The sequence below is a fragment of the Bombyx mandarina genome, chromosome 02 (assembly GCF_030267445.1).
Source record: "Bombyx mandarina strain Sakado chromosome 02, ASM3026744v2".
Classification (NCBI taxonomy): Eukaryota; Metazoa; Arthropoda; class Insecta; order Lepidoptera; family Bombycidae; genus Bombyx; species Bombyx mandarina.
In genome coordinates, this window is record NC_143209.1 from 6,724,234 (window position 1) to 6,747,373 (window position 23,140).

Consider the following 23,140-nt stretch of genomic DNA (forward strand, 5'->3'; position numbering starts at 1 on the left):
GTCAAATACATGATATGTAGTGTGTGTAATGTTTTCTTTATTGATTTAATGTATGTTTTGTGCATTATTTTAAAAAAATATTAGCATTGTGCACTTCTTCTCTATATTCTCTATAAGTGTGGAAAATTTCATACTCCTCCGTCCGCGCAATTTTCGTAAAAAGGGATACAAAGTTTTTGCTTCACGTATTAATATATAGATACGTTTTTCATATACATGTACTTTTGAGGCCTTACCTACACCAATTTTATAATAATTCCAGTAACTTTCAATTGGTAATTAACGCTAAAATATATCTCAAAAGTTAATATTTTAAAATTTACACTGCTTTAGAAAATAATCTGTTTTTTTTTTTCATTTCCTGTACATTTTACATTTTCAGAGATGTACCCTTTTTGAAATTTCATATTCAATTAGGTATACTCGTCGAACTCGGCAAAAGACGTGCAACCTAATCTAAACATCAGCCCACTGAGTTTCTCGCCGGATCTTTTCAGCGGATCGCGATTACGAGTAGTAATGCGTTTCGGTCTGAAGGGTGGGTCAGCCGTTGTAACTATACTGACACCTTAGAACTTTTATCTCAAGGTGGGTGGCGCATTTACGTCGTAGATGTCTGTGGGCTTCCAGTAACCACTTAACACCAGGTGGGCTGTGAGCTCGTCCATCTATCTAAGCAATAAAAAAGAAAAAAAAATTAGTAAATTCAGTCGCGAAGCAGCTGCTCTTTGAGTTGTTAGGTCTTCTTCGGAGACGCTCAGGCAGCTGTTAGCAAATCTTACCCCTCTTGGCTGAGCCCTTGCTCGCCCGCCCGTCCCGGTGAAACTGGTAAGTACTCCGGAGTCCACCAGCAATCCGTCAATGATTAAAAAATTGTATATTTTTATTTTATTTGCACAGTCATGAGAGTCGTGCTCTGAGGAATTATTCAAGATGATCCCCTCATCTCTTTTTGTCATCTCACTTCCCGCCATCGGAGCAGAGTTCATGCATATTATCTGGAACCACTGCGTTCATCGACAGTGCGTTTCCAAAGATCTTTTTTGCCACGTACCATCCGGCTTTGGAATGAACTCCACGGTCTTCAAACTAGGCTTGTGGAGAGTACTTCATGGTAGACAGCGGCATGGCTCTGTCCCTGGTGGGCCGTATGCTTGTCTGCCTACAAAGGCAATAAAAAAGATCTGCAACAAAAATATTTGTTCAAATTCGCGAACTTCTGTGAGAGTTACACGTAAAAAGTCTACTCTTGATACATTGCTCCTCTGATATTATATGACATTCCTGCAGACTAAGAAGCTGCCATATATACTTTTTTTATTGCTTTGATGGATGGACGAGCTCACAGCCCTCCTGGTGTTAAGTGGTTACTGGAGCCCATAGATATCTACGACGTAAATGCGCCACACACCTTGAGATGAAAGTTCTAAGGTCTCAGTATAGTTACAACGGCTGTCCCACCCTTCAAACCGAAACGCATTATTGCTTCACGGCAGAATTAGGAGTGTGGTGGTACCTATCCGTCCGGACTCACAAGAGGTTCAACCACAAGTAATCAAACAATAAAAAAGTATATAAACGATATAATATGACTTTTGGAACATCCTGTATATGTTCTATGAGGTCGCGTATAAGGGCGGCAATATATAAATATTCACGACTTTATTTATGTTTGATTAAGGAATCCGTTTTTAACTAACACAAACAAATTCACCATTTAGCGCGTCTGTTAATAAATAAGGCACTAACTATAATACTTAATCTTATACGTTATGAAGCCATTACCCATCTCGCTATGTAAATTCGAAGTGTTATTTACTTTAAAATATACATAGATACTAGCTGGGCCGGCAAACGTTGTTTTGCCATATATATTATTTCTAGGAAAGATAAATAACCTAGATACCGACTGCAGTGCCATTTGTCGGGCTGATTTGTAAATCTAAACCATTCTCGAATCCACCTGAAGGTACACAGAAAATATCATTAAAATCGGTCCAGCCGTTTAGGAGGAGTTCAGTGACAAACACACGCACATAAGAAATCTATACTAATACTAGCGACCCGCCCTCGCTTCGCTTCGGAAACTGTAATTTATTATTGATTTCTCCACTATTTAATGGATGTTATTATACACATAAACCTACCTCTTCAATCACTCTATCTATTAAAAAAAAACCGCATCAAAATCCGTTGCATAGTTTTAAAGATTTAAGCATACATAGGGACAGATATAGGGACAGAGAAAGCGACTTTGTTTTATACTATGTAGTGATATGTATAAATCTACAGTGGTTTTTACAGATGTTCCGTTAGAACTACTGAACCGTACATTTGACACCGATTGACTTGAAACTTGGTATTCATGTAGAAAATACATGTACTTAATGGATAGGCCAATATTTATATGAGTGTTGGACTCCCTACACCAGATGCGGGGGCGTTAATGATGAGAATCTTTGTGGGGGTGAGAAATAATAATGTTAATTTTAAATGCCCAGCGAAGCGGACGGGTACAGCTAGTATTTATATAAAGATAGGTATCGGATCCGGATAGCCTGCCGACCGAGAGGGCTTGTGGTCATGGCGCCGACGACCGCCGGTCCGGCGTCCCGAGGGGGAGGGTGATGGGAGAGATGTGCTCCGCACTAAACGCTTCACTTTCCCCCTCTGCCTCTTCATGAGTTCTGTCTCGTGCGAGGTTTGGACGTTGGTTGTTGAGCGACAGGAGGTTTTAGTCAGTTCGACTCTAACATGCCCCGCCCTCCATCCCCAGTGGAAGACGGAAGTCCGGCGATTTCCTCCTGACAAAAAAAAAAAGGTTACGGATCGCCATACGCTGTAGAGTTTACTGATAAAAAACCTCTTTCAAACTTCATAATTATTACTCCAGAATACGGTTCTGAATCTCGCGATCGGATCCGCGACTTCATAAGTCAAACGTAATTGTAAAAGCGAAAATAGACTTTATTATAAGATGGATTAAACGCCGGTTTTCCTTCAAACGCTATTTGAACAGAAGACCTTTTGTCTTTGAATACGTGAACTTCGTTTTGATCTCAAAACCTTAAAGCCGTCCGTGAATGTTACGAGTTCTAGTGAATGTTGAAGTTATGTTGGCATTTTGTATTGAGTTTAACGTAGGATACTGTTAAATAGGATAGGCGAAGGAACAAGAAGCTAAGTTTGCTATATATTACCCCAGTATATAGAAATACGGTAAGGTAGGTAAAAAAAACCGCAACCTCGCCTAGTTTCTGCCGTGAAGCAGTAATGCGTTTCGGTTTGACGGGTGGGGCAGCCGTTGTAACTATACTTGAGACCTTAGAACTTATATCCCAAGGTGGGTGGCGCATTTACGTTGTGGATGTCTATGGGCTCCAGTAACCCCTTAACACCGGGCGGGCTGTGAGATGGCTACCGCACCCTTCAAACCGAAACACATTACTGCTTCACGGCAGAAAATAGGCAGGGCTGCGGTTTTTTTTTTATTATTGAAAGATTACTGGTGGCCCGAAGGCCTTTCCAGTTTCACCAGGACAGGTGGGCGAGCAAAGGCTCAGCCAGGAGGGTTGGGATTTGCTAACAACTGCCCGAGCGCCTCCGAAGGAGACCTAACAACTCAAGAGCAATTGCTTCGCGAATGAATCTACTACCGGATCGGAATCGCGACCCGCTGAGAAGATCCGGCGAGAAACTCAGCGGGCTGATGCATGGGTTAGGTTGCACGTCGAACTCTTTGTCGAGTTCGACGAGTACAGTTACCGAGGTCCCTAAGCCTGCTCCTAGTGTTAGAGCTGAAGGCGACTAATGCAAAGGATAAAGGGTTGTGGTGCCTACCCGCGCGGACTCGCAATCGTACCTTCGAAATTTGAAAAAAAGCATACGTCATTCCAAATTGATTCGCATATCGTTTTCGCTTGAGCGACATACGATCACACTTGTATTTGTTATGGCGTCATAGGAATCACACACGAGTGGAGCTAGCTCGGTCGATTCACTTGAATTACGGCATTGCGCTGTGACACGCGCACTTACATACATACGAAGAAACATATCGAGGTGTGCAAGGTTTCTTTTCTTTTTTCTTTACGGCAACAGTTTTAACTTTATGCCAGCTTAAAAGTAAGGCTGTTTGTGTAAATGTAACTGGAGTTCAATTAAAAACATCGATTTGTTGATGCTAATTTTATCTTATCTTATTATTTTATTATTATTATTATATCTTTAAACTAGCAATTCTTGTATATATATAATCTGAATCTCGGAAACGGCACCAACGATTTTCATAAAATTTTGTATACAGGGGATTTCCGGGGCGATAAATCGATCTAGCTGCGATTTATTTTCAGTAAATGTTGTTTTATTCGTGTTTTCAACAACCAACTCTTCCCGACATCTATTGGCGAATAATAATACTATTTTCTTTAATTGAGGGCAACTAACCGCTTTAAAGACACAACAAGATGGCATTATAAAAAAAAAACTACGATTTATTTTCAGAAAATGTTGTTTTATTCGTGTTTTCAATAATTAACTCTTCCCGACATCTATTGGCGAATAATAATACTATTTTTCTTAATTGAGGGCAACTAACCGCTTTAAAGACACAACAAGATGGCGTTATCAAAAAAAAAACTACGATTTATTTTCAGAAAATGTTGTTTTATTTGTGTTTTATTGAAAAATTGATTATTGAATCAACTATTCCCGACATCTATTGGCGAATAATAATACTATTTTCCTTAATTGAGGGCAACTAACCGCTTTAAAGACACAACAAGATGGCGTTATCAAAAAAAAAACCGAGCAAAGCTCGGTCATCATCTAGTCTATACTAATATATAAATCTACAGTGGTTTTTACGGATGTTCTGTGATAACTACTGAACCATGCATCCGATTGACTTTAAACATGGTATCCATGTAGAAAATACATGTACTTAATGGATAGGCCTATAGGATAATATTTATATGAGTGTTAGACTGCCTAATAATAATAACAATCTATACTAATATTATAAAGAGGAAAGATTTGTTTGTTTGTTGGTTTCGAATAGGCTCCGAAACTACTGGACCGATTTGAAAAATTCTTTTTCCATTAGAAGCCGACATTGTCCCTGATGAACATAGGCTACTTTTTTTTATTTTTTTTATTTTATTTTTTTGGTTTCATGTGTGTTTTAATGTTTCCGAAGCGAAGCGAGGGCGGGTCGCTAGTAAATAATAAAGTTAATTTTAAATGCCCAGCGAAGCGGGCGAGTACGGCTAGTCTATACTAATATTATAAATCTTGTTTGTTTGTTTTGTTTGTTTGCACGCGCTAATCTCAGGAACTGCTGGTCCGATTTGAAAAATTATTTATATAATTAGATAGCCCATTTATCGAGGAAGGCTATAGGCTATATTATAACACTACGGTAAGATCGATACAAGTGGAGCACCAATAAAGAATGTTTCAAAATATTTTCACTTTCTACGTTAATGAAGTTGGGGTTAAAATTTCGCGTCATGCCAAAGTAACTACTAACTACTAACTTTTACTGGTGGTAGGACCTCTTGTGAGTCCGCGCGGGTGAGTACCACCGCCCTGCCTATTTCTGCCGTGAAGCAGTAATGCGTTTCGGTTCGAAGGGTGGGGCAGCCGTTGTAACTATACTGAGATCTTAGAACTTATATCTCAAGGTGGGTGGCGCATTTACGTTGTAGATGTCCATGGGCTCCAGTAACCACTTAACATCAGGTGGGCTGTGAGCTCGTCCGCCCATCTAAGCAATAAAAAAAAACTATTCCACGCGGACGGAGTCGCGGGCAAAAGCTAGTACCAAATAAAACGGACCTTTAATTACAGAGATAAATGTGGCGTGCTAAGCGAAATGTCGCTTAAACCAAATAGCCTTTCACTTTTCGATATTATGATTTAAAAGAGATAAAACTATTGGAGTAAGCCATAACATTAATACCGCTATGTTTGAAGCAAGCCGATGTATTTTTGATGGAAACCTTTTTTTTTTTATGAGTGATTACTGTGCAAGTGACTGAGTTGTAGTGACTGAGCAATAAAAATAAACTATCGGGGATTCATCTCGTAAAGGCACTGGATATAAAAAAAAAACCTCAAAATCGATTGGCCTTGAAAAAATACAGTCGAATTGAGAACCACCTTATTTTTTTGAAGGCAGTCAAAAATTAGGACAAATGTCTCACAGGTGCATTTGAGGCACGATTCACTGCCGTCGCTTGTCTCCAATGCTAGGAGAGAGGAAAGATTGTTATTCCTGTTATCTATATATTAATACGTGAAGCAAAAACTTTGTACCCCTTTTTACGAAAATTGCGCGGACGGAGGAATATGAAATTTTTCACACTTATAGAGAATATAGAGAAGGAGTGCACAATGCTAATATTTTTTTTAAATAATGCATAAAAGATAATATAAATCAATAAAGAAAACATTACACTACATACCATGACGCACACACGCATGCATACCTACTATTTATTGTCAAACTTTTGTTCTTGACGTCTGTTGTCAAATTGAGAATAGATTAAATATTGTTTGTCTTTATTAATATTTTTCTATAGTGTAGTCTTGGCGGAATTTGTGATTATAGAAGTATTATAGTCTTTGAAAATAGAATCATAATAGTGTACAGACTTACAATTTCAATTAATTATAGTCGAATTTCGACTACTGCGGGACCTCTAGTGAATCATTATTATACGTAACACACCGAAGTCTTATCGTTTTGTATAGCTTACACGGGCCGATTTTGGGCGGTCCCGTTGATGCGGTGGCGCGTAACCCCAAAGCTTGACCCCAAGACCCCAAGGCTGCGGAGAACGAACGCGTAAGCGAACCCGCTTGTTGCGCAAGCCATCGTACGTTGAACCGCCGATGGTTTCAAAGCACTAAGTTGCATTCGTAAATTTGACTATATATATAAATGAATTGCTGTTCGTTAGTCTCGCTAAAACTCGAGAACGGCTGGACCGACTTTGGCTAATTTTGGTCTTGAATTATTTGTGGAAGTCCAGAGAAGGTTTAAAAGGTAGATAAATATGAAAATGTTCGGAATTACATAATAATAACAATTTTGTTTTCCCTTTGATGTGTCCCCCGTCGGACGGATTCCTTTTGTTTGTTTTAAGTTTATTTTATGCAAAAGTTTAGGTCTTTTATTTATCGATTGAGGCACTACGAAGTCTGCCGGGTCAGCTAGTAACCTAATTAAAAGTTATTCAGAATGTCGGCTAAAAATCAAATTCAATTACATTTATTGTATAAGGTACATACATACACATTTTTTTGCGTAAACTACTTTTCGTGATTAGTTTTTTTTTTTCGTAATTTCGACAGGCAATGGCGAATCGTTCAAGGCTGCACGCTCAGAACTTCCGCTTTATATATTTTTATTTTATTATTATTATATTTATTGCTCTTTTACGTTCGTTCATTCCGGTTTTTGGCGCGAGTAAGGTTTTTTTTTTTATTTTTTATTATGTAATCATTACCGGTGGTGATGTTTGAATTAAAATTAAGTTTGTCATTAATTCAAAATTAAAAATGTTTCATTGTATAAATAATTCGGAATGCGGTTCTTGTGTGTGTGTGTGTGTTTCTAGTTTCGGAATTCTTTGCGTGAATTTGATGTTTTATAACTTGTTACCTATTCGCAGATCGGTTATGATAATTAGATTAATGTGCTGACTAAAATATGTGAATGCCAGAGCGGAATGTTGTTTTTTTTTTTATTCGTTTTTCAAATCGACAATACTCTTTGGTTTTGATGTAAAGGATATGTTTATCGACTACTTTTGTTGATTGATTGATATGCATCATAGAACGTCATAGTGTGTATATAGTGAATAAGTATATATGGGTTACTAGGGATAGACGGATCGTAGGATTTAACACAAGGGCCATAATAATATGTTATTGTATAATAAAATTACTATTTCATTTATTCACACACATCCTCGCCTCCATTTGCCTGTATATTTTTAAATTATTTACAATTCCAGAAATGAGTATTAGGTAATTTGGCGTCTAAAGTTAATATCACAGTTTACCATCCGTGAGCGAGTCCGTGGGGGAGTCCATGGGGGAGTCCGTGGGGGAGTCCGTGAGCATAGTCGAGTCCGTGACCATAGTCGAGACCGTGAGCATAGTCGAGACCGTGACCGGCGTAGGCGAGCAGAGGCGCGATCTGGGCGGGATGGGACTGGGTCAGAGACTGAGAGACCACAGTCTTGCTGGCGGGAGCGGCGTACGCGGCATGTCCGAACACTGGAGCGCCATAAGCTGCGTGAGCTCCGGCATAACCAGCGTGGGCGACAACGGGAGCGGCGCCATAGGCAGCGTGGGCGACCACGGGGGCGGCTACGTGACCGACCAGTTGCTTGGCGAGAACGGGGGCGGCTCCGGCGGCGGCACCGTCCAGCTTAGCCTCGACGGTCTTGACAGCGTCGACCGCCTGCCAGGAGTGGTCTACGGCGGCGTTGACGGCCTGACCGTGGATCTCGGCGGCCTGGTCGTGTTGCTCACGGGCGGCGTCGGCAGCGGCGCGGACGTGGTCCGAGGCCTCAACGTGAGCGTCGATGGCGGCGCCGTGGATGTCTCCGGCGGAGATGGTGGGGGCGGCGGGGGCCAGGCCGTGGGCTGCGATGCCGTGGGCTCCGAGGCCGTGGGCTGCGAGGCCGTGGGCTGCGAGGCCGTGGGCTCCGAGGCCGTGGGCAACGAGTCCGTGGCTGTAGTGTCCGGCCAGCAGCGCTCCCGAGGGAACGGCTGCGGCGGAGGCGAGGAAGGCGGCGGCTAGGATCTGCAACACACAAGACAACATCACATACCACTCCTGACCAGGGTCACCGGACACACCGCTCGTCACATCAACTGACAACTAACAAAGCCGCCCCGTAATAACAAGCGCTCGACTAACCAGAACTCTCATCGTGCACTTCTGTAGTGGACTGCGCGAAGGCTACTGAATGCTCTCATTACGTCGCCGCATGTTTTTATACTAGCACCGCAGAGTGGTGTGGAACTGGGTACGCGCTTGAAAAAAGTAAGTGGTCGGTCTCAAGGGCGGGAAGGGTGGCAGGAAGCGAAATAACTCCTTAATATTGACATACGAAATACACATTGGAAATGACATGTGTCATAGCTTTTTTTTTTCGTTAATTTTGAGAAAAGAGTCTTGAGATATTACTATCGAACTTTTTAGTTTTTTGTCAAGATTACTTTGAAATTTATTAATTAATTATTATTATTAATTAAACTAACGTACAATAATCTTGAAGATTACTAACTAAACATTTATCTTGAATTAATACTGGTATATAATAACTGGTAAAAGTTAAGTATTAATGTTGCTAAATTTGTTCGGTATTATGAAATTCATCTCTATCTGTAAGACCGTGTTAATTTTTATCTTTTAAGCCGTAGGACGTGTATGTTATATTCGTTGTAGTAATCCGAATAGATACCTCGTCAGCGGTACCCGTGTAGGCTTCGGTCTGTATTGTTAAGTGTGGATAATGTATGAAAAAATATTTATTGAAACCTGATCGCTTTTTTCCTACCTATGCTGATAGCCTTGAGAGGCTATTTCGGCTTCTAATTGACGTGTAGGTGAGCTCACGGGGCTCTAACCGGGAGCGTTGTTAACACTGGCCCTAGCAAGAGCAGTGCTTCGCAGAATCTACCACCGGATTGTAAACGCGACTGACTGAGAAGATCCGGCGAGAAACTCAATGGCCTGTGTCTATGGGTTAATTCACTCGTCGAGCCCTTCGTCGCAAGCGACGGGTTCGACGAGAACGATATACACATAATATATGTTTAAGTAACATCCCCTTCACACTACACCTACCAAGCTTCATCTCTGCACTCCCCTAAGGTAGACTGTTAGAGAATGCCTATGGCATTAAGTCCGCCTTTATACTTTCTAGTATAAGAAGTTATAAATAAATAAAAAATAAATAAAACGATGACCGGTGCTAGAGGTACTTAAACGTAATGACGTTTTGAAACTTGATCACGTATTGTGGGTCGCGTTTTATGCTACTAGGCCAGAAAAAATACCTTAAAAAGCCTACCTCATTTGTAGCTTAAACTACGCCAATAAAATACGCCGACAGCCCGAACAAATATTTTATTATTAGACTTTGAAGCTGCAAGTCATTATTCTAAGTAGGAAATGTTTTAGTTGGCAATGCATTGAAGACAAATTTTATTTTCAACATTCTAGTAACTCAATTGATTTAGTTATTTTCACTCATTTTGCCTTTTTGTTTGTTCGTTAAAATTCACTAAAAATAATCTAATAAAAAAATAACTTCTACTACAAAGACAATTGTCTTCGAAGACTTTAAACGTATTGAATCGTGTGTATTTTCAATTGAATGTATATTGTATTTGAGTTATATATTCTCAACACTATTGTAGGTCATTACAGAGAGATTAAAAAACACGAGATTTTATAAAAAAAAAAATTGTTTTGGCGCGAAATTAAACGTCAAATGATTTTCATCTGTCATTTCTTTTTTTTTAATATTCTAGAATCAACGGTATCTTTAGATTACGTCCTTAGCTTTTCTGTTATGCTGGTTGTTGTTAGTGCTTTTTGTTTTTCATTAAGCACTGTTACTGGATCGTCTGGGATGTAGTTTTAGCTTTCGGCTGTGGCTTATTTATTGTTCAACTAAACTTGACTATTTATGATAATGAAAATTTTCGTAATAGTATTAGATTTAACGGAAATCATAATGACTGTCTGGTGTTGGCTGACCCTCCTCTCTCTTGTTACAAGGGATTCACTAGGGAATGGGCAGTAAATTCTGTAATTGAGTGTTTTCTGGTATTTCCGGCTCGAAAAATAATATTTTTTTATAGCCCTTGTACGCAGACGAGCATGCGGCCCATCTGATGGTGAGTGGCTACCGTCGCCCATGGACTTCAGCAATGCCAGAGGCAGAGCCAAGTCGCTGCCTGTCGCGAAATCATGACGCATTTCGGTCTAAATTCTGGGATAGCCTTAACACAATGCAGTCGAGATTTAAACCATATAAAGAATTTTCAAAGTTACCAAAGTTGTAGACCGTATGGACCCGTAACCTATGGCCCCACGTAAGACAGCAACAAAAAAAATGACGATCTAAGAATATTTAATTAATTCAGACTCGGAGATGCGGCGCGCTTACTTGCCCATCAACATTTCTGCATATAATAACATTATGTTGATTTCGTTTTTCTAAATTATCTTTTTAATATAAATAAATAAATGCGGTTGTCTTCAACAAAACACGTTCGCATATCCGTTTCTATTACGTGTATTTTGCAGTTAAAACTAACTAGATGATGACCGAGCTTTGTTCGTTTTTTTTTTTTTGATAACGCCATCTTGTTTTTCCTTTAAAGCGGCTAGTTGCCCTCAATTAAGAAAAATAGTATTATTATTCGCCAATAGATGTCGGGAAGAGTTGATTATTGAAAACACGAACAAAACAACATTTTCTGAAAATAAATCGTAGCTAGATCGATTTATCGCCCCCGAAATCCCCTGTATACTAAATTTTATGAAAATCGTTGGAGCCCTTTCCGAGATTCAGGTTATATATCTATATTATTATATTAATATACAAGAATTGCTCGTTTAAAGGTATAAGATTTTACAGTATTCGAAGGGTTGGAAATAATTTAATGAAAGTAATACAGGCGAGATTATTGAACCGTAAAAGTAATTTTAAATTTTCACCTTAAGCAGCGTCTCTTTATTTGGGTTTACTGTTTTTTTTTTTCAAGGTATTACACACTTGTATTGCCTGATGAGTATTCGACCAACATTTAGACTAATGTTGGTCCAAAGTTACGGGATTGATTGTATTGGTTGATACTAAAGGTTTGTTATTGGTGTTTATTGGCACTGAATATTGCACGTTAGAGCTTTCTTTTTTTGTGTGTGACAGAGAATAGGTCAATGAACTTACCCATCATAACCTTTAACTGGGATAAGGAATTTCTAAGGATTGGCAATGACAATATTGTGGTGCCAATGTCAATTTACATATAACTTTATTCATATAACGCGGCGATATTGAAAAATATGTAACTAAAGAAAATCAAAGATATTTCGAATTAAAGTCATAAGATAACATTGTTTTAAAAAAATTGTTTTCCTTAAGTCGTACCTACTATAGATTTAATTTATTTTTAATTACTATATGTTGTTATGGTTGGCTGTATGTGAAATAAACCTTTTGCTGAAAATCGGAAAAATAATAACATGTTAATCTGTGAAAGAAGTTGTCAGTTATAGGCAATATTATAAACGTACTTCGACCGCTAATAAAATAACTTTAAACCTTTCCTAATAAAGCCCTCCGTCCAACACTTTCTCAAAGAATAAAAAATATAATAACAATTTCGTAAGCCTAAATTGCATGTTTAAAATTCCTTTGCCTCAAACGGGAAGAAAATTAAAAGCACCTACTCTACAAATGCAACAGTTGTACTAAATTTATGGTCATTACGAGAGTTTGAAATTCAAACGATTACTTTTTTAATGTATACATAAATAAAGTTTAAAATTCTTTGGCATATTAACGTTAGAATTCCTTGTTTCAATTCTACAATGGTTTATGATTTATATATTTGAACTGTTTTTAGTCTTTAATCTGCAACAAATAAGGATTAGATTAGTTTGCATGATTTTATAGAGACTGGGTCAATCGCACCGTCGTGTTGCGCGACCGACTAATCGTGATACATAGTATAATATTATGTTTGTTTGTCCGTCTTATAGGGATGGGACGGAACGGGATTTATTCCGGGATTCGGATTTCCTGCACTCTATAGATATATTTAGTGTTTGTTTAATGTGTAGTGATGTAGTGTCTATTTTTTTTAAAAATTAATAATCGTAATTCAAAATCCATAAACAAGTATAAGCTTCAAGACACGGAATTGAGCAATTTACTCGGAATACGAACTCAGCCTTTAATTGGAAGCATTACTAAACTCCATCATTTGCGATGACTCACTTGCGCTCTCCGAGAACTTTGAAATTCATGGAAATCAAAACCTTAATGCGACTGGAGTAACATAGATTTTTGCATACGGCAAATCAAATTAGTGATCTACGTACGAAATTAACGCCTTATATTTACGTGTTTGTTATAATTGTTGCGGCTTGAGCGTTAGAAAACTAGTGTTTAACTCTCTGATTGCCGTGTAGGTCACCGGAGCCCTACGTGGCTCACTGAAGTAATCATGTTCGATCTATTGTTTTGAGTGCCTTATTAATGTACTTAGAAACGCATATAATCAAGGATTTATGCACATTTATTTTGTTTAAGCTCAAATAACGTATAAATTAAGTAAATGATCGCGTATTGTAGAAGTCATCATTTCACTGAAACATTTCCAAAAAATCAGTACTTCTTATTTAAATCTTATTAATCTAGAACTTAATGTAGGTTTCGTAGGCAGCGGCCTGTTCGTGCGTTTTGCTGATGTTCATTAGCTACATTGATCGGTCATTCAGTGGCGCATACACTTTTATACTTGTAATAAAACATTAATAAATTGAAAAAAAAAAAAAAAAAGGTAATAATTATAACCGACCGAAATCCCGTTATTTCGGTACATCACTAGCGGCATTGTCGCGGGCGCAGCTGTGCGGGTCGCGCCGCGGAATTTGGTAATGTTAGATTATAACTTGACATTACATAGAGTATAATGCAATCTCTTATTGTGTGTCTTTATGGTTCCAAATGAAGGTTACCGTTTTTTTTTCTCTGCCCAATTTGGATGTGTGAGTTTTCGCTTTGTTTTTAGATAGGGTGGTATGTCCCACTGAATTTCTCATCGGATCGTCTCAGTGGGTCGTGATTCCGATTGGGTGGTAGGTTTTGCGAAGCACTGTTCTTGGTAGGGCTAGTGTTAGCAAATTCTCTCAGGTTGAGACCGTGAGCTTACCTACCCGTCGGGGCGTAGTTGGAATAGCCCCTTAGGCTACCAGTTGCGCATAGGTACGGGAAAAAAATACTTAGCATGTTAGGGATGTCAATTCTCATCTATCTTCATTGATTATAATAAAATGTGAGCGATAATAACCTAAAGATAATCACGCTACGTTGGACTTCGAATGCTATTAAAAAGTTATCCATCGACATTAACAAAGGCTAATGTCAGAATATAACGTCACGACAAGACAATGTCAACTTGTGACTTTAAAAAAACGAAATTCTTATGTATATAGCCTATTAATACTTGATATACTAAAATCCATAGAGATCCATCCATATAGACTGTCGCAAATCTTAAAAGAATCTTGATTTAAAACTGCTTTTGCGGCTTAATCTCGCGTGAATTTAATTACGTCTTTGAATCGCGAACAACGAAGTTAGTACTAAATTTACGTTTGTTAGTAGACTTTTATTATTGTCTGCGTTGGCCAATGGGTGATGCCCAAAGATTGTATGCCAATATAATTTTTTTCGCGGTTTTCAAATGTTGACAAAAGCTTGGTGCTTTAGACAGACATCGGCCTTCAGACACAGCCCGCTGAGTTTCTCGCCGGATCTCTCTCACTGGGTCGCGTTTCCGATCCAGTGATAGATTCAGCGAAGCACTGCTTTGGCTAGTGTTAGCAACATCCTTAAGTTACAGCCCCGTGAGCTCACCTACTCGTTCGGTGAATCTAGTATGACCCCTCGAGGTCATTTGGAAGGATAGGTAGGAAATAAAAAAATAATGTCGTAAAAACTGTCACGTATCTAAATGCAGTATTTTTAAATGCCAACAAAAAAGAAATGTATCCACGAATTCCAAAAATTATATATATTTTTTTGCTAAAAACACCGGCGACCTGTGATCTCGGATATGGTAATTTTAGAATGCGTGTCTGAAACTCGAGCCCACGCTCGTAGCGAATAAGGTGGTAAGTTTGTTTTTTATCAACTTCGATATAATTAGAACGTGTCACTGGAATATCAAAGCAAACTGCAGAGCGCTAAGGTCGTTTTTGCATCATTCTTTTTCTACTTATTAACCATAGTAACACGAGAATGGGAGCGAACGAGACGGAACATGCTTACCACTGGTCAAACAGTATACCGCACGGAAAATTAAAAAAAAATCTTAATTAACCAAATATTTGGTAATATAACAATCTTTATATATATATTTCTTCTGTGCGTGTGTTTGTCATTGAACTCCTCCTAAACGGCTGGACCGGTTTAAATGATTTTTTTTGTATGCGTTTGGGTGGCACCCTGGATGGTTTAGATTCACAAATCAACCCGGCAGATGGTGCTGCAGTCGGCATCTAGGTTATTTATCTAGACTACAACTAAACGGCAGGATCGACTTGAATGAATTTTTGCAGGACAACGTCTGTCGGGTCCTCTAGTATAATAGTAAAAATGCGCTCTGTCGACTCAATACTTGTCGGAGACAAGCAATAGGAAAGGCATCCCAATGTTATATTAGATTAATTACGGCAAATGCCACTGAAATATAAATATATGTTTTATTTTTTACCCCCTCCGATTTACAAGCTTTTAAGTAATTCAGGAAATGCCAAGGATCAAACCATGTTGGTCGCCTAATAGCTCAAGTCTTGTGTAGGTTGACCTTTTAAATATAATCACATACTATTCGAAATTGGTGTTATATTTTTTTAAACTCTGGTCTTACAGGCAGACTGCGTAACTACTTTTAATAGGCGTTCAAGTGTGAGCGCTCGTGAACATACTTGAGCTATACATTGTACCAACGATCGATACGATCTCCGATTTTTTTTTAAATTGTCGTGATATTATTTCTGATCGTCATGTAGTCTGTCAAGAGTGACACGACTGAGAAGAAGAAGAGATATTATTTCTGACCTTTCATTTTGACGAGTCAGTGGATTAAAACATAAAAGTTATTTTTATTACGTCTTTTTTTTTGCTTAGATGGGTGGACGAGCTCACAGCCCATCTGGTGTTAAGTGGTTACTGAAACCCATAGATATCTACAACGTAAATGCGTCACCCACCTTGAGATATAAGTTCGAAGGTCTCAGTATAGTTACAACGCTTTCCCCACCTTTCAAACCGAAACGCATTACTGCTTCACGGCAGAAATAGGCAGGGTGGTGGTATCTACCCGTGCGGACTCACAAGAGGTCCTACCACCAGTACCGTCTAAGACTAAACTGTGTCTATATTAATAGTTTTTTTTAAATGTTTGTTCGTTCGGGACTCACATGAGAAGTACTCAAGCGATTTCGACATACTATCATAAACTACTTATAAATAAGACTCACAAGCTAGTATCTAGTACGCATTACCTAGTATCGAATAGCATCTAGTATTTATTATAATACGATGACGGTAGTAGATAATAAAAATAAAATATGACATTTGTTTTTGATTAGCAATGCATTCGATTAAGTGTGCTTGCTTAGTGCGAGTTTTTTAACGTTCTCGATAGCGTAAAAGTTAACTCAAATTTGTATGTAGTTGAAACGTTTGCCTACGTTTTCCGCAAGGGGCGCTGCTCGAACTGCGTTCGAGTTAACTTTTACGCTATCGAGAACGTTAAAAAACTCGCACTAAACAAACTGGTGCCGTGTGCACACGTCTGTATATAAATTATTCGTATAAAGAGAAAAAAAAAGAACTTTAGACAAAAATCCTAGTTTTGATACTTGTTGTTATAGATCTAGATGGACTAGAGTAAGGCTGTGTCACGCCTCCGCGCCGTTCACTTCGCCGACCTTATAAGGAGTCGTTCACGTTGCGTAGGCGATAGCGATTTTAATGATAAACAAAATAAAATGTTATTGCTTTTAAGTTTTATGCAATTGTACGTATTATGCTTTGTGCTTTTACGATTTTAGGTATGCTTAGAGATTTCGAAGGACGTGTGGGTAGTGACAGTTAAATTTTCTATCTTGATTGAGTACTGCATATTAGAATCAACTGTGGTCTTTTACGAGAACGATTGATGCTGAGTATACCTACTAATGTGAAATAGAGTTGGACGAATTTTAAATACATCAAAGCAGTCGTGGCCTAAAATATTAAGACGCCCGGTGCTGCAAGGGATGCAACCGTGCCTGACAGGCAGTTTTTTGTTTTTTGTTTTAAATAGGTAATCAATTTGTGTAATAGGAATCATCATCCCCAAAAAAGGTATAATTCGCGTTATAATTATACAATTAAAACATAGGTCTCAAATTTCAAGGTAGGCGGCGCTATTCGCGTTGTTGATGTCAATGGGCGCTGGTGATCATTTAACACCAGGTAAGCCCGTGTATCCAAAAAAGGCATCGAAAATTGTCCCTGCGTGTTTTCTTTCCGGTTAGAATAAGAAGGTGATAATAGAACCGTTTTTTTTTCTTTTTGTTTTTCGCCGATCTTATTAATGAGCTCAAACCAGACGACGTTGCTGACATTGACCCTAGCAAGAGCAGTGCTTCTCAAAATCTACCACCGGATCGGAAACGCGACCCACTGAGAAGATCAGGCGAGAAAGCCAGTGGGCTGTGTCTGTGGGTTAATTTACTCGTCGAGCCCTTCGTCGCAAGTGACGAGCTCGACGAGAACGATGACCGGGTAGAACTGCTATCGCTACCTCCTATCAATTAAAACTAGCCTTTCACCCGACATTCCGATCGGCTACCGGACATAATGATATAAGAGCACGGTGTGACCTTCACGGGGACACCGACTCGACGGACCAGCTACCGTACCAGCAATGTACCCACAAAAACACATACCCCAAAAAAGCCACACGATTCTCGACTTAAATTCAATGTCCATAAGTGTATACCGTAAAATCAATATTAATTTTCGGACGTATCGGTGATATGTGACGTGATTTTTCGTTTAATAAGGAAGTATGCAGTTTATAAGCTTGTTAGGGTTCTGTACTCGATATGGGAATGCGAGTGTGATCGGTGGTGCCTTGCAATAACGAAACATGGTAGGTTGAAAGATGCTTGGCTCTACCCCTGGCATTGCCGACCTTCGTAAGTGGACCGTCTACCTCCAAGGGCAGTAAAAAAAAATGTTTATACTTTTTTCTAGAGGAGTAAAACAGACTTCACTACAGAATGACCCCCCTAACCCTCTCCCCCCATCTCGAAACAGAAGTCTTAATTACGTTATAATTTTTTTTAAGTATTATTCAAGTCGTCTTGTTCAATGCGTTCAATGGAAAGAAATTAAGAAGGGACAATTAAAAAAAAAAACAAATTAGCATAACGCGGATCCATTGACGTTTCATCATCAATAATCATCAATAAGTAGACACGTACGGCTTCAGCGGTTGAGGTCCAATACTAACGACATAGTTAGTATATGCATGATTAACAAATCAAAAAGTCGCAGATTCCAAACTGGTACTGCGGTTCGCTCTCAACATGGGCTTAGGAATGAGCTCCCCTCCACGGTGTTTCCCGAGCGCTATGACATGTCCTCCTTCAAACGAGGCTTCTGGAGAGTATTAAACGGTAGACAGCGGCTTGGCTCTGCCCCTGGCATTGCTGACGTCCATGAGCGACGGTGACCACTCACCATCAGGTGGGCCGTATGCTCGTCTACCTATACGGCAATAAAAAAAAACATCTGCGGACCGTCCAGTCTCACATACCCCGAGCGCCCCCTAAGCGCGGGGACCACGTAGGATGTTCGCCCCCTGACAAAAAAAGCGACTCCAAAATGGTTCACTGTCACAACTTTATTAATTTTTTTTGGTTTGTTTGATTAATTAGTTAAAGCTTATCCACGGAACACATGATGCGTGACAGATATCGCGCTTAAATAAATTCGATAACCGAAGCTGTGATGCATTGATTGAATTCAGAGAAACTTCAACGCGGAAATAATAAACAATGACGTCATAATATGCGTTAAATCGTTCCGCAACGTTTTCCCTGATTTGTAATTTTTATTGACGTATTTTAAGTTGATTTGTATCCGTATTCAAAAATGTGGGGGGAGAACTGAACATCCTTAAAGTTGACCTCAAGCAAATGGTGTCCAGGCCAAAATAGTTTATTTCTTCCACTTGAGGCTTACTCGCCGGTTCATCATTCTGAATACCGATCCCCAGAAAACCCACAGATACAACCCACTGAGTTTCTCGTCGGATCTTCTCAGTGGGTCGCGTTTCCGATCCGGTGGTAGATTCTGCGAAGCACCGCTCTTGCTAGGGCCAGTGTTAGCACCACTCCGGTTTGAGCCCCGTGAGCTCACCTACACGTTAGCGTGAAGCTGAAATAGCCTCTCAAGGCTATCAGCATAAGTATGATAAAAACTAAAAGCTCCCCACAAAAGGACCCCTCCATCGTTCGTCCGCGCAAGCTTTTGGCCTCTATGTCGCGGTTTAATAATTTCCAATTTGGCAAAGCTATGTAAAGCGTACAAAAAGACGACAATTGGCCTGACGTGACCGACACCAGGATGCCATTTCGTCGTGTTATTTGACTGGCAACGCAAAAGAGGTTAAGCAACACCGGGTCACACAGTATTAATTAATATGAACATTATATTCATTAGTTCTAACATAAGCCGCGGCTTTATTTCGCAACGGCCTGTCGCAAATTGTACCTATTCTAGTTTTATATCCTCGCTCACAGGTACAGCTAACATTAATATAATCTTTGTTCACGGCCTTGTTTATGTAACGAATTTTATACGTATCACATTTTATGACGGATTATCGTTCTCACGCTAAGTATGGTGGGGTTTTTTGTTGTTTAATAAACCTATAAATAAATACCTCAGTCCACGTTGCTATCCACACAGCCGAGGACAGGCAGCAATGGCGCAAGATGATGCAGGAGAAAGTGATTAGAGGAGGCCACGACCCTCAGCACTGAGGATTATCGACGCAAGGAGGAGGAAACAAAAGAACGCATGGTAAATCTGGTGTTAAAAATGGTTACCAATCATAGCTTTGAATGTTTGAACGTCTATTCGTCTCGAAATACTACGCGTCAGATATAGGTACCCACACTTGTGTGCATAAAATTAATGGCGGAGTGGTCAACAGAAGTATCTTTGGTTTAAACTTCATTCACTTTCACTGGTGGTAGGACCTCTTGTGAGTCCGCACGGGTAGGTACCACCGCCCTGCCTATTTCTGCCGTGAAGCAGTAATGCGTTTCGGTTTGAAGGGCGGGGCAGCCGTCGTAACTTTACTTGAGACCTTAGAACTTATATCTCGAGGTGGGTGGCGCATTTATGTCGTAGATGTCTCTGGGCTCCAGTAACCATTTAACACCAGGTGGGCTGTGAGCTCGTCCATCCATCTAAGCAATAAAAAAAGAAACGAGACCTTGCGAAATGTATTCGTGAGTATGTTTTTGTTATTTATCGTTTTGCAGTTAAACTTTGTTACGGTCCAAGGTTCTCTGGTCCGGTTCTTGTATGAAGGTAGACCGGCACACGGCATATATGGTCGTTGTGATTGTCATTATCATTGTCGAATTTGGTGCCAATTACGATAGTCTGGTTCAGGTAGATTGTATTACGTAATGTTGGCCGAAATTCAAACTCTACAAGTCTGATATAGCCGTCGCAGTAATGAAGTCTTAATCTTGGATAGTATTCTACTTGCTTACTTGACTTACAGGAATTAGGATTCATGTGTCATGGATACCAGAGACTGACATACATACTTATACAGTACGCTTGGATTGTCGGATATTAATTTGACTAATCCAACGATGCTTTTAATTATTGACCCGACAGAAAAGACCCATGAAATACCCATGAATGAGAATGACCCATGAAATATCACTCCAATGCAAGTGAGATTTAAAGTAACCGATAACAAAATATACAAAAAAGAAACAAGTCAAATTAGCATTACGAAATCCGAACTTGCACTTGAGACGAGCTTCTATTTACGTAAGTGAATTATAAGTGGAAGTATTCTGTGTTAGATTTTATTCATAAATTGTTGCTTGCGCGTTCTCATCGAAAAAAATTATTGTTATAAACATTGTTTTGCCATATAAATTATTTTTAGGAATGATAAATAATCTAAATACCGACTGCAGCGCCATCTGCCGGGCTGATTTGTGAATCCAAGCCACCGAAATGCATACAAAAAAATAATATTCAAATCGGTCCAGCCGTTTAGGAGGAGTGCAGAGACAAACACGCACACAAAAAATAAATTAAATCAATAAAAATAACATTACACACACTACTATATATTTGACAAAACACATATGTATGTATATATGTGCTGTTTGTTCATTATCAACTTTTGTTATTGCCTAAAGTCTGTGGTCATATTGAGAATAGATTAATATTGTTTGTCTATAATATTATTTGTCTTTAGTGTAGTTTTGGCGAAACTGTGATTATACCTAGTCAGGTCATAAATTCTGTCACATGTTTAATGTAAAATAATTGAAACAAGTTTATTTATTATGTAACCATTCATATACCAAAATGAACTTAACAAAACATAGATTCTTATGACACTAAAGTTTATTCAAAATGACCTCCGTGATTTTGAATACAGGCCTTCAATCTGCGCGGCCAGTCGTCTATCGCAGCATGAACGAGGTCCATGTCAATATCGGCGGCTGCCTTAATCAAGGATGTCTTGAGTGACTCCAAATTGGGATGAGGCTTTGAGCACGCCTTTTCCTCCAAGTTTTGCCATATCTTGTAATCTAACGGATTCAAATCTGGACTGGAGGCGGGCCAGTCTTCGTGCCGGATGTAGTCGATTTCACGCGCCGCCAGCCAGTCTTGTGTGCTCTTCGCTCTATGAGCTGGCGCCGAATCTTGTTGGAATACCCAGTGCCTGTTATTGAACATGGTATGAGAAACAGGTTCCACAAGGTTCGTCGGGACTGTATTTTGATACACAACTGCATTCGTTTTTACACCTTTCTCACAAAAATGTACCTCTGTTAAGCCCCTATAAGAAACTCCCAACCATACCATGAACGAGGATGGAAAATGACCTTGTTGGACACGCGGAATACGGTTGCTCGCTTCTTCACTACTGTGTGTGTACACCTTATCATTTTGTTTGTTGTAGCTCTCTTCTACGGTAAAAACTTTTTCATCCGAAAAAAGAATTTCCCGATATTTTTTTCCCGCGTACCGCTTCAACAAAGCGCGGCATCTCTTCAGTCTCAGGGCCATTAGACGAGCATTCAAACGATGTCCTGTTTTTCTTCGATATGCCCGAAGCCCTAAGTCTTCATTTAACACCCTTTTCACCGTGGTTCTGCTTAACCCCATCTGAAGGGCCAACAGTTTCTGCTTACGTTTGGGATTTCTTTGAATTCGCGCCTTCACAGCTTTTATCACTGCTGGAGTCCTAACAGACCGAGGGCGACCACTTCTTGACCTGTCATCTACACTAGAGTCTTCATTGTATCGTTTGATGGTACGACAAACGAATCTTTTGGTTATATTCAAAATTTTCAGTATGTTAAAAATTTGAATTGGCGCGTAACCGCAACGATGCAACGCAATAACTGCAACACGGTCTTCTTTAAGCGTCCACTCCATATTTAAAAATGAGTAAAATTCTAAAAGTATACATTTTTATTTTCATGAACAATTCTAAATTCGAATTCAATAAACTTTTTTGTGGCCAGCATTCTAAAAGAAAAGTTTTTACTGTGTGACAATACTTATGACCTGACTAGTTAGAAGTATAATAAGTATTTGACAATAGAACCATAGTAATGTTCAAATTTATGATTTCAATTAATTATAATCGAATTTCGACTACTAAGGGACTATTAAGTCTAATAATAACATGCCAATTATAATCTCTAGCTTAAACTGTAAAAATATTTTTAACTAGTAAAACAATTTTGATAATCCTAAGAGAAGATTACTTCTTTACTTTTTTAACTACGATATATTTCGTTAGGACATTGATCTTTTTGAAGGAAGGAATTTCACTTATTGATTCTTACGTCACGTGAAAATTTTTCAAAGTGGATGCTAGAGCTTAGCAGTGGCGTAGTGAGGGGCAAAGGAAGCATCCACCACGCTACCTACAAAGGTGCGCTAAATGGTCCGCAAAACCAAAAAATGCTAGATAATTTTTATTTTTATCATAATTGATTTCTGGAAAATATATAATAATAGGGTATCTT

At 39.1% G+C, this 23,140-nt stretch overlaps 2 protein-coding genes across 5 annotated transcripts in view; one reads left to right on the forward strand and one right to left on the reverse strand.

The window, feature by feature from the left end:
• Rbcn-3B (WD repeat-containing protein Rbcn-3B) overlaps positions 1-23,140 on the forward strand; it is a 128,949-nt gene that overhangs the window by 73,701 nt on the left and 32,108 nt on the right. The gene's annotated exons all lie outside the window — the stretch shown is intronic.
• CPFL1 (cuticular protein CPFL family 1) lies at positions 7,929-9,099 on the reverse strand. Its single transcript, XM_028177985.2, has 2 exons — positions 8,939-9,099; positions 7,929-8,821 (listed from the first exon to the last, which is right to left on the reverse strand). Exons 1-2 carry the CDS (start codon positions 8,948-8,950, stop codon positions 8,069-8,071), a joined length of 765 nt encoding a protein of 254 aa, XP_028033786.2. The 5' UTR covers positions 8,951-9,099; the 3' UTR covers positions 7,929-8,068.